General features: G+C 50.2%; 2 protein-coding genes and 1 pseudogene across 3 annotated transcripts; all 3 read left to right on the plus strand.

Moving 5' to 3' along the window:
* Positions 1-154: 154 nt before the first annotated feature.
* On the plus strand, positions 155-3,628 carry TEOVI_000423500 (14-3-3 protein, putative; the record flags this gene model as incomplete). The annotated part of the gene is made up of 1 exon (XM_067227030.1): positions 155-3,628. The coding sequence occupies one exon, from the start codon at positions 155-157 to the stop codon at positions 3,626-3,628; it is 3,474 nt and encodes a 1,157-aa protein (XP_067083131.1).
* Positions 3,629-4,244: 616 nt separating this feature from the next.
* On the plus strand, positions 4,245-9,977 carry TEOVI_000423600:pseudogene (annotated as a pseudogene). Its single transcript has one exon. A coding segment is annotated over exon 1 (5,733 nt).
* Positions 9,978-11,145: 1,168 nt separating this feature from the next.
* Positions 11,146-13,005, plus strand: TEOVI_000423700 (uncharacterized protein; the record flags this gene model as incomplete). Its single annotated transcript, XM_067227031.1, has 1 exon — positions 11,146-13,005. One exon carries the CDS (start codon positions 11,146-11,148, stop codon positions 13,003-13,005), a length of 1,860 nt encoding a protein of 619 aa, XP_067083132.1.
* Between the last annotated feature and the right edge of the window lie 17 nt (positions 13,006-13,022).

Raw genomic sequence — 13,022 nt, forward strand, 5'->3', positions numbered from 1 at the left:
AAGTTGCTGATATAGTAGGGCAGTCGTGGGATCATCACAGGGTTAGTGCGCTTACTCGCTGCCTCCTAGTATTGACACCACCAATTTACCTCATCGTTGACAAAAAGTTGTGGAGTGTTACTCTCTTTCGGCAGCATCTTCTCCATTGAAGGGAATGCAAACAACTACCGCAGCATCGCATGCGAACATATCCATTCCCTGCATAACGTCTTTGATAAGGGGTGATTTCACCCTGTTGATGCAGTCGCTTGAACGAAACGAATGTAGTGTAAGCAAGACGTATATTCTGGAACTCGCCCTAACTCTAATCCGCTTTGACCCACATTTAAGAGAGGAAGAATGTCGGGCTTTTGTCCATGCGTTTGATTCTCTTGTGAGACGTCTCCTGGGGGAACTTCGGCGTTTCAACGAGGTGGAAAGTCTTCTTCGGGAGGATTTTCACCTATTGACAGAACTTTCTGAAAGGTGTCATACGCTGGATCAGCTGTGGGGCCGTTACTCAGTCGGCAAAGAAGGTGAGGCAAAGAAGACTACTGATGCGTCGGAGTCTTTCGCTCCGTCCGTTACGATTGAGGTTCCTCGTCCCCCGTTCACCACCCCCTCGAAAAGAAAAAACTGTCAGGACACGTGTAGCCCCACAGAGACCTGTGCCGATAGTTGTAGTTCCTGCGATGTAAAATTAGCGCCTCCAGTAGATCTGAGTGTTATTACAAACACTGGTGGTCAAGAGGAGACGGTCGGACGCCTCGATGACTGCAGTGAGGTTGTGAGAAACTGCGCTCCGTACTCGCTGAGGGGGAAACAGCTTTTCCCAGAGGACCCGCTGCAGTCGAGTGGCAATGAAGCGGTTCGAAGGCAACAATATGTGGAGGAGTTTCTTGAGTTACTAACGGGCCGACTATCCAGGGACGATGCAGCCATGATAGTACAGATACTAGGTTCGAAACCAACCAAATGTAGTGGCAAAACTACCGGTGCCAAGCGTCAAATGTCTAGTGTCACACACGACGAACCGGTTTACTCAGTTTCTGGAAAGTCCAGTCACGCAGGAAGCAAAGGTAATATTGCGAATAGCAACGGGAATATTTCGCGGCTTGGTAGCCATGTGTCGCTCGTGGACTCCCTCAACTTGAGGCGTGGTGGTTACAGTGTGGAGGATAACGAAAGCATGACCCGCGTTGACAATGGCTCCTTCAATGCAGAATCATCGGCCCCCTCTTCGTTCTCGGCAAGCGCCACCCCCATCCGTAGCATGAACAAGATTGCACTGTACCTCAGTGTGTTTGCTGATATGCTTGCTAGTGGGGAAACCTGTGTTGCCCGTTCGCTGCAGAGCACATTGACGAGGTTTGGGGATGGACAGCATGAAGACCAAGCGGGTGACCGTTCAACATCTGGTAATTGTTTTCGAGAGGGATCAAATAAGGGGGATTCCCCAATGCCTTCTGGTTTGTTTCCATCACAGAAGGCAGTGAATTTTCTCTCGGTGCTATTTCCGTCCCTCCGTGGCTATTTCCGCGACTTTTCGTGGCGCGCTGATAATGTTGCGTCGGACGAAGGCGGAGCAAATGTGGTGCCCTCTGGTTTGCCCCACGACTGCTTGAGCCGGAAAGCGGGCAACACTGTCCGCCCCAACGCGTTTTCTGCGGTGGGGGGTGGCAGTAACTACGCCGGAATTGCTACATTGGGAGACAACGCAAATGAAAACGAGCAGACGGGAGGAACGGGTATTGCCTTCTCGTCAGGATCCAGTAATGGGTTGTACCCCGGTGATATTGCATTGTTCTCCCTGCTTCGTTCCCTCCAAAAAGGGGGGTGTATTGGCCCTGCAGTATCAGCAGATTTCACGTCAGGGATCAATGACGAAGGGAAGGAAGAAGAGAAAACTTCAGTGATCGACGATTCTGGAAGGACAACGCTGCAGCAATACGGGGACGGCGACGGGTCAACGATTATTTATTGTGTCTGGGTCGAGCTGCAAGCAGTGAGCAAAGAGGTTCATAGTGGTGTCTTTGCCGCACAAGCCATGCGTGAACAGATTCAGGAGGAAATTTCCCTCCTTTGCTTCCGTGTGGTTACCGTCATTTTGGAGCTACTGATCCCTGCTGCCTCCTCTGTGGATCAGCGGCAAGTGTTGTTCTTTCGTAAGTGGGTTTGTGACATATATCGGTTGCTTCTGGAAGAAGAACTACTGGGTCGCTTCTCGGCTCTCGCTGGCGCATCGTCCTCCGCACATTTCACCGAAGTTGTAAATCCTGACAGCTGCGCCCCATCTACTCTTCCTCCAACGACGCCACAATACCGCAAGAAGCGGGCGAGTGGTAAAGGGACTCCGGTGACGATAACGCGGCGGGGGTCGCTGACATGTGTGTTGGTGGATGATGGAAACGGAACCTTGCAGAATGATAGTGGACCTCCTACCCTGAAAGAGGAAATCGGGGGTTTGTTGGTACCTGGAACTGCGTACTCGAGGCTTGCGTGCAGTCTAGATAAAAGTTCTGCCCGCGCTGTTGAAGGGGGGTCCTCCGGGACTGCTGCAACTGACGGTCGCCTCGCGTTTATTCAAACGCCAGCAGCACCTTCCTATCCAGCGGCGCATTTTGGGCATGGACATTACTACCGACGGGATGATCCTGCAGTGGTCATGGCGGAGTCTCTGTTTGATGATGCACCTACTGAGCCCCTCCCGCAATGCCACTTTGTTATCACACGCCTCATGGCGATGCTTTTGCGAGGCGCCGGCTCGGTGAAAACTTCGAACCCCGTCCCGGCACCAGACCGTGGCAGTTGCAGTGTGAACGGCAGCTTCGCTGGAGTATCGCCCAATGAGTTCCAGACAAACTTGCCACGAAAACCAACTCCTTCTGTAAAACCTCTTCGACAAACAACACGAAAGAAGATTACTGTGCAAGGCCATACACAGGTTGCCGCATCGAAAAAGGTGCAAACCTCACTCACTGGGGTGGAGAACAAATCGACACTGAACCAGCGGCCACTGAACCGTGTCGCTTACCCCGTGGTCAGTTGTACAGGAGATGTGAAGGCCTTGTACTTAAGCGTTTTGTGTGAAGTTGAATTAATGCTTTCGCCTCTTGACCCGATACGCGCAGCCACAGTACAAAACGCCGTTGACTTCCTTGTTTCAGTCACCCAAACACCTGGGGAAGCGTTTGAACTGTTAGACGCCTATCTTGACGATGTTGGAATGGAGCAGATTCAACTACCTCAAGCTCAGCGGGGGGTGATCGACTACGTGGCGGATGGCGGCGCTGGAAGTCACGGTTATTCTCCGCTAGGAAATGAACCCCCCTCCTCCTTAGGATCCGTGCGGCGCCAACGCGTGGCTACGTTGGAAACTGCTGCGTCGGGGGGCGGTCGCGCAAATGCGGCCCTGAGGAGCTGCAGCGTGCAGCAGAAGCGAGGTGGCATAAGCGCTGAGAAGGAAAACAGCACATCTTTATTGTCAATGTTCCCCGTTATTCCAACCGTCATTCCATCCTGGAACTCACCGGATGAGAGCGCGCAATTCATGACAATACTGGCGCTCCTGCGCCACAAACACCTTACACTTCAAGGTGCCTTCGGCGGCAGGTCATCTCCCCCATGGTTGTATCCTCAAGGCGAATGATATCATCATCCTCGTCACTGTTAGCACCGTATACGCTTTACTCTTCACTGCGCTTCTGCGTTCCGGGCACGTATGTTGCAGCATATCCTTCAGGATTGGTTAACCTCTGTTTCCTTTGGTTTGTGTTTTCTCTTTTTGTTTTGTTTTAAAGGTGAGTTGGCAGTGGCTCAGGATATTATTCCGATCGTTTCGCCATTCGTCACGCGTTTGGATGAAAAATTGCAAAGAAGGGACAGAAACGAAGGGGAGAGATGGAGTAGGGGGCGAAATGACCCTGGAGATATCCGAATGAGTGGGAACGAGGACAAAAAAAGAATAAGGAAAAGCCCGAAAAAGTCGGAGGAAGCTATGGATATTGTGAAGCTAGCTCACTTTACCCGCTGCGTCTGTTCAAATCTTTTGGTGTGAGTCAATATCACGCTTTTACTTGGTAAATTGTTTTCACCTAACTTGACCGAAGCTTTCCCCTTTTTTTTCCTCTCGTTGCCAGTTGGGAGAAAAGAGAAGGAGGTGGGAAGGGACAGTAGACACACAGGTGTGAAACGGTAGTTGGTGCTATTTTCGTATATATATATATATTTAGCGCCCGTTGGTGTTTATTTTGTCCATCGCCACTATGCAGGGAGGGGAAAATATACTAAGTTCCCTTGGGAGAATGAGCACCAAACGCAACTCCTCTCGGTCATTTAATGTAGGAACGACCGAGTTGGTCGAGAACAGCAGCTTGTTAAAGAATCTGCTCCTGGGGCTCGGCCTCACTGAAACCGCAAAGGCACTGGAGATGGAAACTCAACTTCGTGTGGGAGAAGTACCCGCCACCATGAAGGGAGGCGGAGATGCCACTGAAAATAGCGTACGATTCTCAACGGAGGATTTTAACGACGGAAACGACTTTGCTCGTCCCAACCAAGGTGCTCCCTGCACGGTCACAGCTGGGTCAACGCAAAGTGATCACACATGTGATGACAGGATTAATGACGTGAGTTTTGAGAAGCTGCTACATGGGTTACCAGTGGAGGATTCAAATTCGTCACTTTTTTGTGCTCTGTTATCTTCGGTTAGTGAAAATGGTGCTGGTTACGGGGGCGAGTCTGTCTTCCTCAGGTTGTGCAAGTTGGCCACGTCACCGATGAGTCGATTATATCGTGGCGCACACTCCCCCAGCGAGGAAGAGGGTGTGGCTTCGCTTTCACCCCTGTTGCATAGTTTGCTTACAGTGGTTATAGGGATCCCTGATGGTGAGGCATCTGATGTAAGCTCTACCGTTGCCGCGGCACAGTCCACAGAAACTTCGATCATTGAAATTTTTTTTGCTTATGTTGAGTTGCTGTGGACGCAATTGTGCTTGACTGAAGCAGTCGCATTAGCTGAACTCGCCCCACAACGGTGGTGTTGCGACAGACAGAATGTTGTTAGTAAACTTTCGGACCTTCAAGAAAAACTGCAGCTGTTGCTGCTGGAGACGCACCAACTGAAATCATCGACCACTGGTGGTGTGGATGACTGTTCGGGGGTTCGCTGCGGTAACGGGAACGGTGGCTCCTCATTGAAGCCGGCATCGAATGGGAAATCCTGCCCTTCAGTGGCAGCTGCGCTGGTGGCGGGGAAATCTGATGTTGCTGACATAGCTGACGGTATTTGTGCCCTGTTTTGTCGGGAGGAATCCGTCTTTAGGAGGAATATGGAAGCGGTTTCTATGTGGATCTTGGAGCAGCTTTCCCGCAACTCCGCGTATTGCCTCTCACCCGAGGGCGTTGGCCCGGTGAGTGAGGACGCAACCGGTTTACCGTGCGGAGATGCTGTACTGGTTGAAGAAGAAGCAGCTCATTCGGAATGGGCCTCGCCCCAACAACGGTGGGATCGGATCATGGATGTCGTGCGGCAAGCAGCTTTACCTGTGTTCGAGGAGGCAACCAATAGCAGTTATGAAGTCAGTGTGCACCCATCACAGGAAGAAAAGCTGCTTTGTGCACAAACGGCCATGCGCATTCAGTTCTTTGCGTGGCTTGTCGGCTCTATGGCGGAGGTATCTTCGGTGTTGCGCGCAGGCACCCCCCGCCAGGGCACCAGTGAAGCAGGTGGGGTTTCGCAGGGAAAGGATCGCGAGTGTCAGCATGTTTCTCAAGGTCCCGCCATGAGAGCGGCTGTGGGAATTTGGTACCACCACTGCGCCATGCAACTGGAAAGGGAAGTATGCGACTTTAGTGGTTGCACCGCGAGGAGCACTGCTGCTGCCGGTTCCGGGAGCGCTGCTACCACGTGCACATCCCCAGACGGCCAAGTCTCTGGTGTGTGCGGGAACCAGGAACGGACTGCGGCTTGTGATGTTCAGGCAACAAGGTACTCTCAGTGGGGACAAGTACGAATGGAAGGCAATATCGCACAGCTTCTCATAGAGAAGTTGAAGGGAGCTGCCTATGAATCTCTTGCCGTGTCACGAGCGTCCCCTGAAGTCCAACGACAGCTTCTTCTATGTAATAAACTGTTTCTTGACGAGGACAATGGCTGGTTGGGGGGCAACGGTTTTTGCGGCGGAAGCTACGTCCACCCTGGTGGCACTGTGGAAAGCGGCATCAGGGAGTCAATATTGGAGATGCTAATATCCGGTAAGTCCTCTCAGATGGTGCAGCGAGTCAATCGACCGCGCCCCTCCGTTCATCATCTTCTTAAGCAGGCCTTCAGCAAAACCAGAATGCTACTTAGTCTGCAGGAAAACGACCTTCCATTCGATGTACAGTTGAAGGCTATGGAAAATGCAGCAGCACGGGCACTACTGCTGAGCGGGGTAACAACCGTCAATGGACTGGGCCTACATGACGTAAATGGAGTAGAGATTCACAGTCAGCCGTCGAGGATGGCAATCGGGCAGCAAACTTCCATTGAGGAGACTGTGGTGTCTGATGATGCTCCGTCAATTGAGATAATTCAACTTGCCGATAACCCCAACGGTGGTCCGAGTGTAGCACCGTCGTGGGAAGACTCCGGTGAGATTTTGGAGGCTTTTATGCATAATCAAGTTCAAATGATGAGACACTTACTAATGAGCTCGGGGGCAGGATTGTTGAGCTCCGGGTTAGCGCGACCTTCAGCCTCTGAAGGAGATAGTGCTGGTTTGGTTGAAAACGGGTTGGAACGTTCCGATGAACAAGTGACGAACGAAGTGCAAGTCATAGCAGTCACACCTTGTGGGTCGTTGTTAGCACTGTTAACAACAAAAGGACGACTTATAGTGTTCAGCATGCGCAATTATGTGAACGAGGGTGGAGTTCCAGATGATGAATGTCAGCATGGGAAATTCTCTGAAAGGGTAATTATTGATGTGCTTTTAGTTTCTAATTCAAGCGAGCTGCGCTGGTATGAGCAATTGGCTTTGCTTTTATCATTCTCTCCGTGTGGACGTTTTCTGCTATGCTCAGTGCAACACGTTTCGTCATCGGGGTCGGAGCAAGAGCAGGTGAATCAAGAGGAGGACGAGGACGTGGGGAAAGTTTTAATTTATTCTCTACATTGTAACGATGACTGTCGTTCGAATGATGTAACGGCGTCACTTAGCGCAACAAGCGCTGACAGTCAAGACAGTGCCGACAGACTTTATGGCACGTTTAAGGTGCACAGGACACCAGTGACTGTCGCGCGGTGGGTGGACCCCCGTTTCTGGCAAGGAGAGAGGATGGTACAAACGTCACCATCTGATTCGAATACCTCTACATGGCGACGCGCTGCTCACTTCCATCTATCGTTTTTGCAGTGCCTCTCCTGTGGTTGTGATAACACCATCATCCGCTGGAACCCTGTAAACGGGTCAGTTATACAGAGCATTGCAACGTTCCCCGTCCAAGACATTCTATTTTCGCCGCTAAAACAGGCGTTTTATACGATCAGTCACTACGGACAATTATCGATGTATGATGCATGGAACGAGAACAACATAACAAATCCTGCAGAGGGCGTCATTGAAGTGGGACAGCGTGGGCTCCCTGCTTCGCTGAGTGTGAAGCGTTCATCTAATGACAGATATGGGGACACCCCTGGGAGTCCCTTGTCTGAAATCACAACACATTCCAGCGACTCAGAAGTGCCAGAATATTTTTATGCAGGATCGCAAACTATTCGATTTGATCGGCGCTGCGTAGCGCGCGAGAGTGATGAACATGAACCTCTGCTCACGCGCATGTCCAGGGCGGTAAGTGACGAGGGAGTTCCTGCAGGGGTGGAGACGAGAGTCAGTAGTCGCATAGGCAGGCGCATCCTCCGCGACGTCCTGCAACATGATAGCACACACTCCGCACCGAGTGATGATTTTATCCTGCGTCGTTCATGCGATTCGGAAGTGGAAGGAAATGGAGTGAGAAGTAATCAGCGTCAACGTCCCTCCTATTCGCGTAGCCGCCCGCACGCTAATCAGTATGCTAATCCCATTGCTTCACTTCAGTTGAAACACCGCCATCGCGAGGGTGTTGGTCGTGCTTCATTGAGGAAATGCGACAAGATAGCAAAACAGGATTATCAGTCAACTGATGAGGATGTAATCTTCTACCGGACGGGCTCACGTTTGGTGTTCGTTGAGGTACCACACGCCCTGTGTCACGCTGCTCGCGTACGGCCATCTCCGAAAGACTCTCGGTATGCAGCTCCACCCGAGCCCTATCATCTCCTTTCGATGACTGCATCTGGTTGTCCAGTGTGGGGTGAATGTGAAGTAAGCAACGTGAAACCAACACAGTGTCGGTGTTGCCATTCATCCAAAAGCGCACTGTTTCGATCTCCGTCGTGCAGGTATTATAGTGATGACTCATTGCGGCGGAATAACTCGAGAAACGACGGCGCTACAGCCACCAGTGGACACAGCACGGGTATGGGAAAATCGACAGAGTCCCTCGGTGAAACGGCGGGGAGGGGGCAATTTCAATGTGGGTTTTGCAGATGTTCTGCGGATGGTGGGAGCCCTGTCATTGAGCCTACCGCCGAAAATGGCCGGTACCTCTGCATCATGGCCTCTGTTGGGCCGAATCGATCTTTGCCTTCGCACGAGCAACCACTTGAGTATAACCCTGGGGCGTACGTTTGCCTTGTATTTGACGTGGCGAGCGGAAGTGTCGTACGAGTAATTCCCGTTTGCCCCACGCAACCTCACTTTCCTTTAACACAGAATGGAGTGGCCACCACTCACCCGAAGGCGAAGAGGGCCCCTATTTATCTGTTGCCATGCTCTGTTGCTGTCGTGCCAAAGTGGCCGCAACAACGGAGGAGGAGCTCAGGGATGCTCTTTTCTGTTGAGGCTGCTAACCCTACAAACGTATTTTGTGCACTTGACGGTCACGGCATCTCCTCATACCCTTCACCGTACCACGGGGTCGAACAAGACGAAGGTGTAGTGGGAAGATGTGATGCTGACCGAAGTGAATCAGTTGTGCTCGTGGCTGTTGGAGGTCTTCATAGCAAAGTGCACGTGTTCAACGCCCTCACAGGAGCTCGAGTGAAGGACGTAAACCTAAGAGAAGATGATCATCCGGATGATGTGACCCCGGCTGCTGGAAGGCGTACACCCACTAAGCGAGCGAGATGTTCGTATGCAGCCCTTGCCGACTCTGACAGGATGCAGAGCCCATTTCCGAAGATAGATATGACGGAAAGTGACGACTCAAGTAAGGAAAGTGACATGGGGAGCGGCACCACTTTTAGTGATTTTTCTTCCCAACAAAGTGAGCATTCCAGAATCATCCAGCACCAATCTCTGATGTCGGATCTTGTGGAAAGGTACGGTGTGAGTACAGTTTTACAGAGTACAGTGGATATGCTAAGCGTTGTTCCGTTTCCCTTCCCCTTTCGCGATTGCCAACTTACAGCCAGTGGTGGGAATTTGAGTGCCAAAGGAGTGAAAAATAGTAGCCGACTAAGTTTCTCCGCACGTACTCCGGGAGAGGCGCCTAATTCGTTGAGCGGTGCCTCATGCCTCAATCCATGTCCCTCCTTTTTGGGTCAGTTGCTGTCAGCACTAAAAGATGACGGTGTTGAAAACTCAACGTCAAATGCTCGCTGCGGATCTAAAGATGTGAAGGAAAGTGCTACTTTATTCTCTGGTGATACCCCATTCGAGTTTGTCTCTCTCCAGTCACTACGGCGAATAATAACAAAGCGTGGAACTGAAACGAGGTCGTCTGTGTTAGACGGTGATGATAGTAGCGTTCCCCTACCGACTGCCGCCTCTGGTTCAACACGATTTCGCTGCGGGGTCGTGAATAGTGTGGCACTCATGTGGGACACCATGAGGGGCGGCGTGTACATGTTTTCAGGTGATGAGTATGGTGGGTTCTTCGTAACAGGTGATCAGATAAATCTTGGGGCTTGATGACCGTTCGATATTCGGACTTAAGTGTAGGAATGCGTTGTATAAGACAAACTTTTCTACACAGAAGTTAACACGTGTTGTTGGAGAGGTCATGGCCTTTTCCATTCGTAATATGGCGGATCACCACTTACCGTTTACAAGTGACGCTTGCACTTAGTTTTTTCTTCTTGTTTGCAAAGCAAGCGATTGAACACGTGTCAAACAGTTCTGTTTCATGTTCCAACGATGGCATTTGATTTGCGAATAAAGCAATGCGGGTCTGAAATATAGTGGGTTCCATATTTTTATTTTTCTAGCTGCATCCGCTGAGCGGCGTACCCTTTCCGCCTTCTCTTTTTCTATTACCTTAGCGGTGACATTATATGTTGATTTCTTGCTTTTTTTCATTTCTCCATTACTCGTTTCGACTTTCCCCCTCCCCACTTACGAGGAGGCTAAGTAGGTATACCTGTGTTTTATACGTCACCATCACACACACAAAAAAGAATTAGTGAACAGTTGGGGGAAAAACAAAAGAGAAAATGAAAATAGGAAAGTGTGCGTATTCGATTATGAAACTGACTATTCTCTGTTTCCCTTTTGCTATATCCGCTTTCAATCTTTTTTCCTCCTTATATTTGGGTACTTTCACATTTTTTTGTTTCTTTTTGGTTCCAGCAATTGAGGCGGACGCGGCAACAGCACTGCAAACGAAGTGTTCGTACGTATGTTTGCGGAGGAGGCTAACATATATATATTTATTTATGTTGTATGTGGGTGTTATCTACTCGTATTTCGACGGACTCCCCCTTATGAAAGTGTAACAAACCTCTCTCCACCAATTCTCGTCTCATCTGTCGAACACGAAGTTATGTATCGCAAAGCTAGTCGTTTCTGACTAAATGCAGACGTAATCCTCCCTTTTTTGTTCTTGTAGGGTGTTCTTCAGCAAGTAAAGGCACTGAAAGAGCGCACGTGTAGACGAATGTGCTCTATTTCCACTTCCCCATGTTTGTATGGTGTTGGTACGGCTATTTGGTCCATGGTACTTCCTGTCAAGAGCAATGATAAAACAATAGTTTGCCCTGCCCGTTTTTTTTTTTTGCTTCCTCCCGCTTTCCTTTATATTTTCATTTGCATTCTGTAATATTTCCAGTGTACTCCGTAAAAGTTTTAGACAATCATATGAATGAAGGCGCCATCCCTCCCCAACTCATCTAACGAGTGCTTAAATGTGCTTGTCTTGGAAATTGCCAAGGTCATGGTGGGAAAGGTATTTTGCCGCGATGTTTATCCCCTAATGACTGTTTCTCAAAGAGCCCACCTCTGGGCGCTGCGGAACCAGGCGCTGTTTGGTGACGCCCCTGATGAATGCATTGAAGGATCTGCACAACAGAGCAGTATGGGAGAGAACCAAGTGGGTCGGGCTCCTAATGCTCTGACCATGTCTGTTGACGGTCAGATTGTGCCGCTGACAAAGCCGCGGTGGTATGAATTCACAAAATGTCTTTACTACAAAACGTGGGTTGGTTTGCGTGGGACAATATCTCTCCAGGTTGCCGCTGAAACCTTTTGTTCGGAGTTCTTTTACTTGCTTAAACTTTATCCCGCACCCTCGATGCTTCCTGTAATGGATGCTGTGCTTCGCACAGCAAACGCCAGGGCTGCCGTTGTAGAGGCAGCAAGTAAGAAAACCTCGATGAAATCGATCACGCCGAAGAATGGTTTCTACCTGCGTGGCTGCTACGACGACCCGGCAGCGATTGCCTTTCTGTGGTTGTGCCGCGCGTATTGTATCCCGTGCGAAGCGGAGCTTCAACCCATTTCAGCCAACCACACTCTACGCGACAGGTATCCCTTTTATGTGAAGTCTGTGGAGACCAACACAGTAGTTGCCGAACCTCTGGCAGCCTTCTCTCTCTGTGTTGAATTGTACCTGCCAAATAGTGAGCACTGGTTTGGTGTGCTACCGGGAACCGGCTCCGGAACGCCGCTCGGAACTCGCGCTGCGCAAAAAAGCATGTGGTTGGAGTATATGCAGTTTGTACTATCGGAGCTCAGGGAGCCGCTACTCAGGTTCATAAGAGGTGAATGCGAGGAAGATGGGTATGTCGATGTGTTGGAGAGAGGGAATCCTTTGCTCCAACGATATCAAAAGGACCGTGTGAAACTTCCTCTCGGTTCGTCAAGGAGGTCGAAGGGTCGCAATAAGTTGTTGAAACGAATGAATACGGGGTTGGCACGTTATGAGAGGTTTGCCCGGCACTACTACGCCACACATCCTTGCTCTGTTGTTTCTGTTGCAGAGCTTTTTGTTGCTGCATATGCCTACGTGGTGTGTGCTAACCCACTGTGCGATGATGTTATCCCGTTGCAAGAGGCAGTGCCGTCGTCCACTGGCAGAGCTGACGCCCAAATTCCCTCGCGGTGGTCCCGCCAAGGTTCGTATTATAGTGCCAAAGGTGGAATCGATTCAATGCCGGCACAGGTGTCGAGGTCAAACGTTTTGATCAGCGGTGTTTCAAAAGAGTGCCAGGAGGTTGCTGCACTTATTCTTAACGGAGCAAGCAATGAGCAGAGCAAATCCCTTATTGGGAGCCACGTGAGTGAAATCGTTGAGAATAGTAAGCAAGTGGTTGGGGAGAAGCTGTCGAATGCAGCAATGAACTTCCTCGGCCGGCATCAGCCTTGGATCAATGTGGAATGCAGGACAAATATGTTGGCCACCGAAGTGATCGATAGTTTCATCCGCAACCGGTGTAGACCTCTACAGCCAAAGTTGGGGGAACTTCTTTCGCATGTATGGTGTATGGCAAATGAACAGTGTGAGGGATTTCCTTTCATTGTGCTCAATAGAGATCTCCGGAATTTTGTGACGACGTTGACAGGACACACATCATCTATGTTGCAGGAAATAACTTCAAGGGGCTACGGAGGCGCCGTGTCAACAATCGCACAGGTGTACTGGGAAAAGTTACGGGAAGTATTCAACAGAGCACCCACTTCCTCAGAAAGTAGAATGTATCACAACTACACGTCAAAGATGTGAGTTGTTTCTCTTTTTTT

This window comes from Trypanosoma equiperdum, assembly GCF_001457755.1.
Source record: "Trypanosoma equiperdum strain OVI genome assembly, contig: ctg_882, whole genome shotgun sequence".
Lineage (NCBI taxonomy): Eukaryota > Euglenozoa > Kinetoplastea > Trypanosomatida > Trypanosomatidae > Trypanosoma > Trypanosoma equiperdum.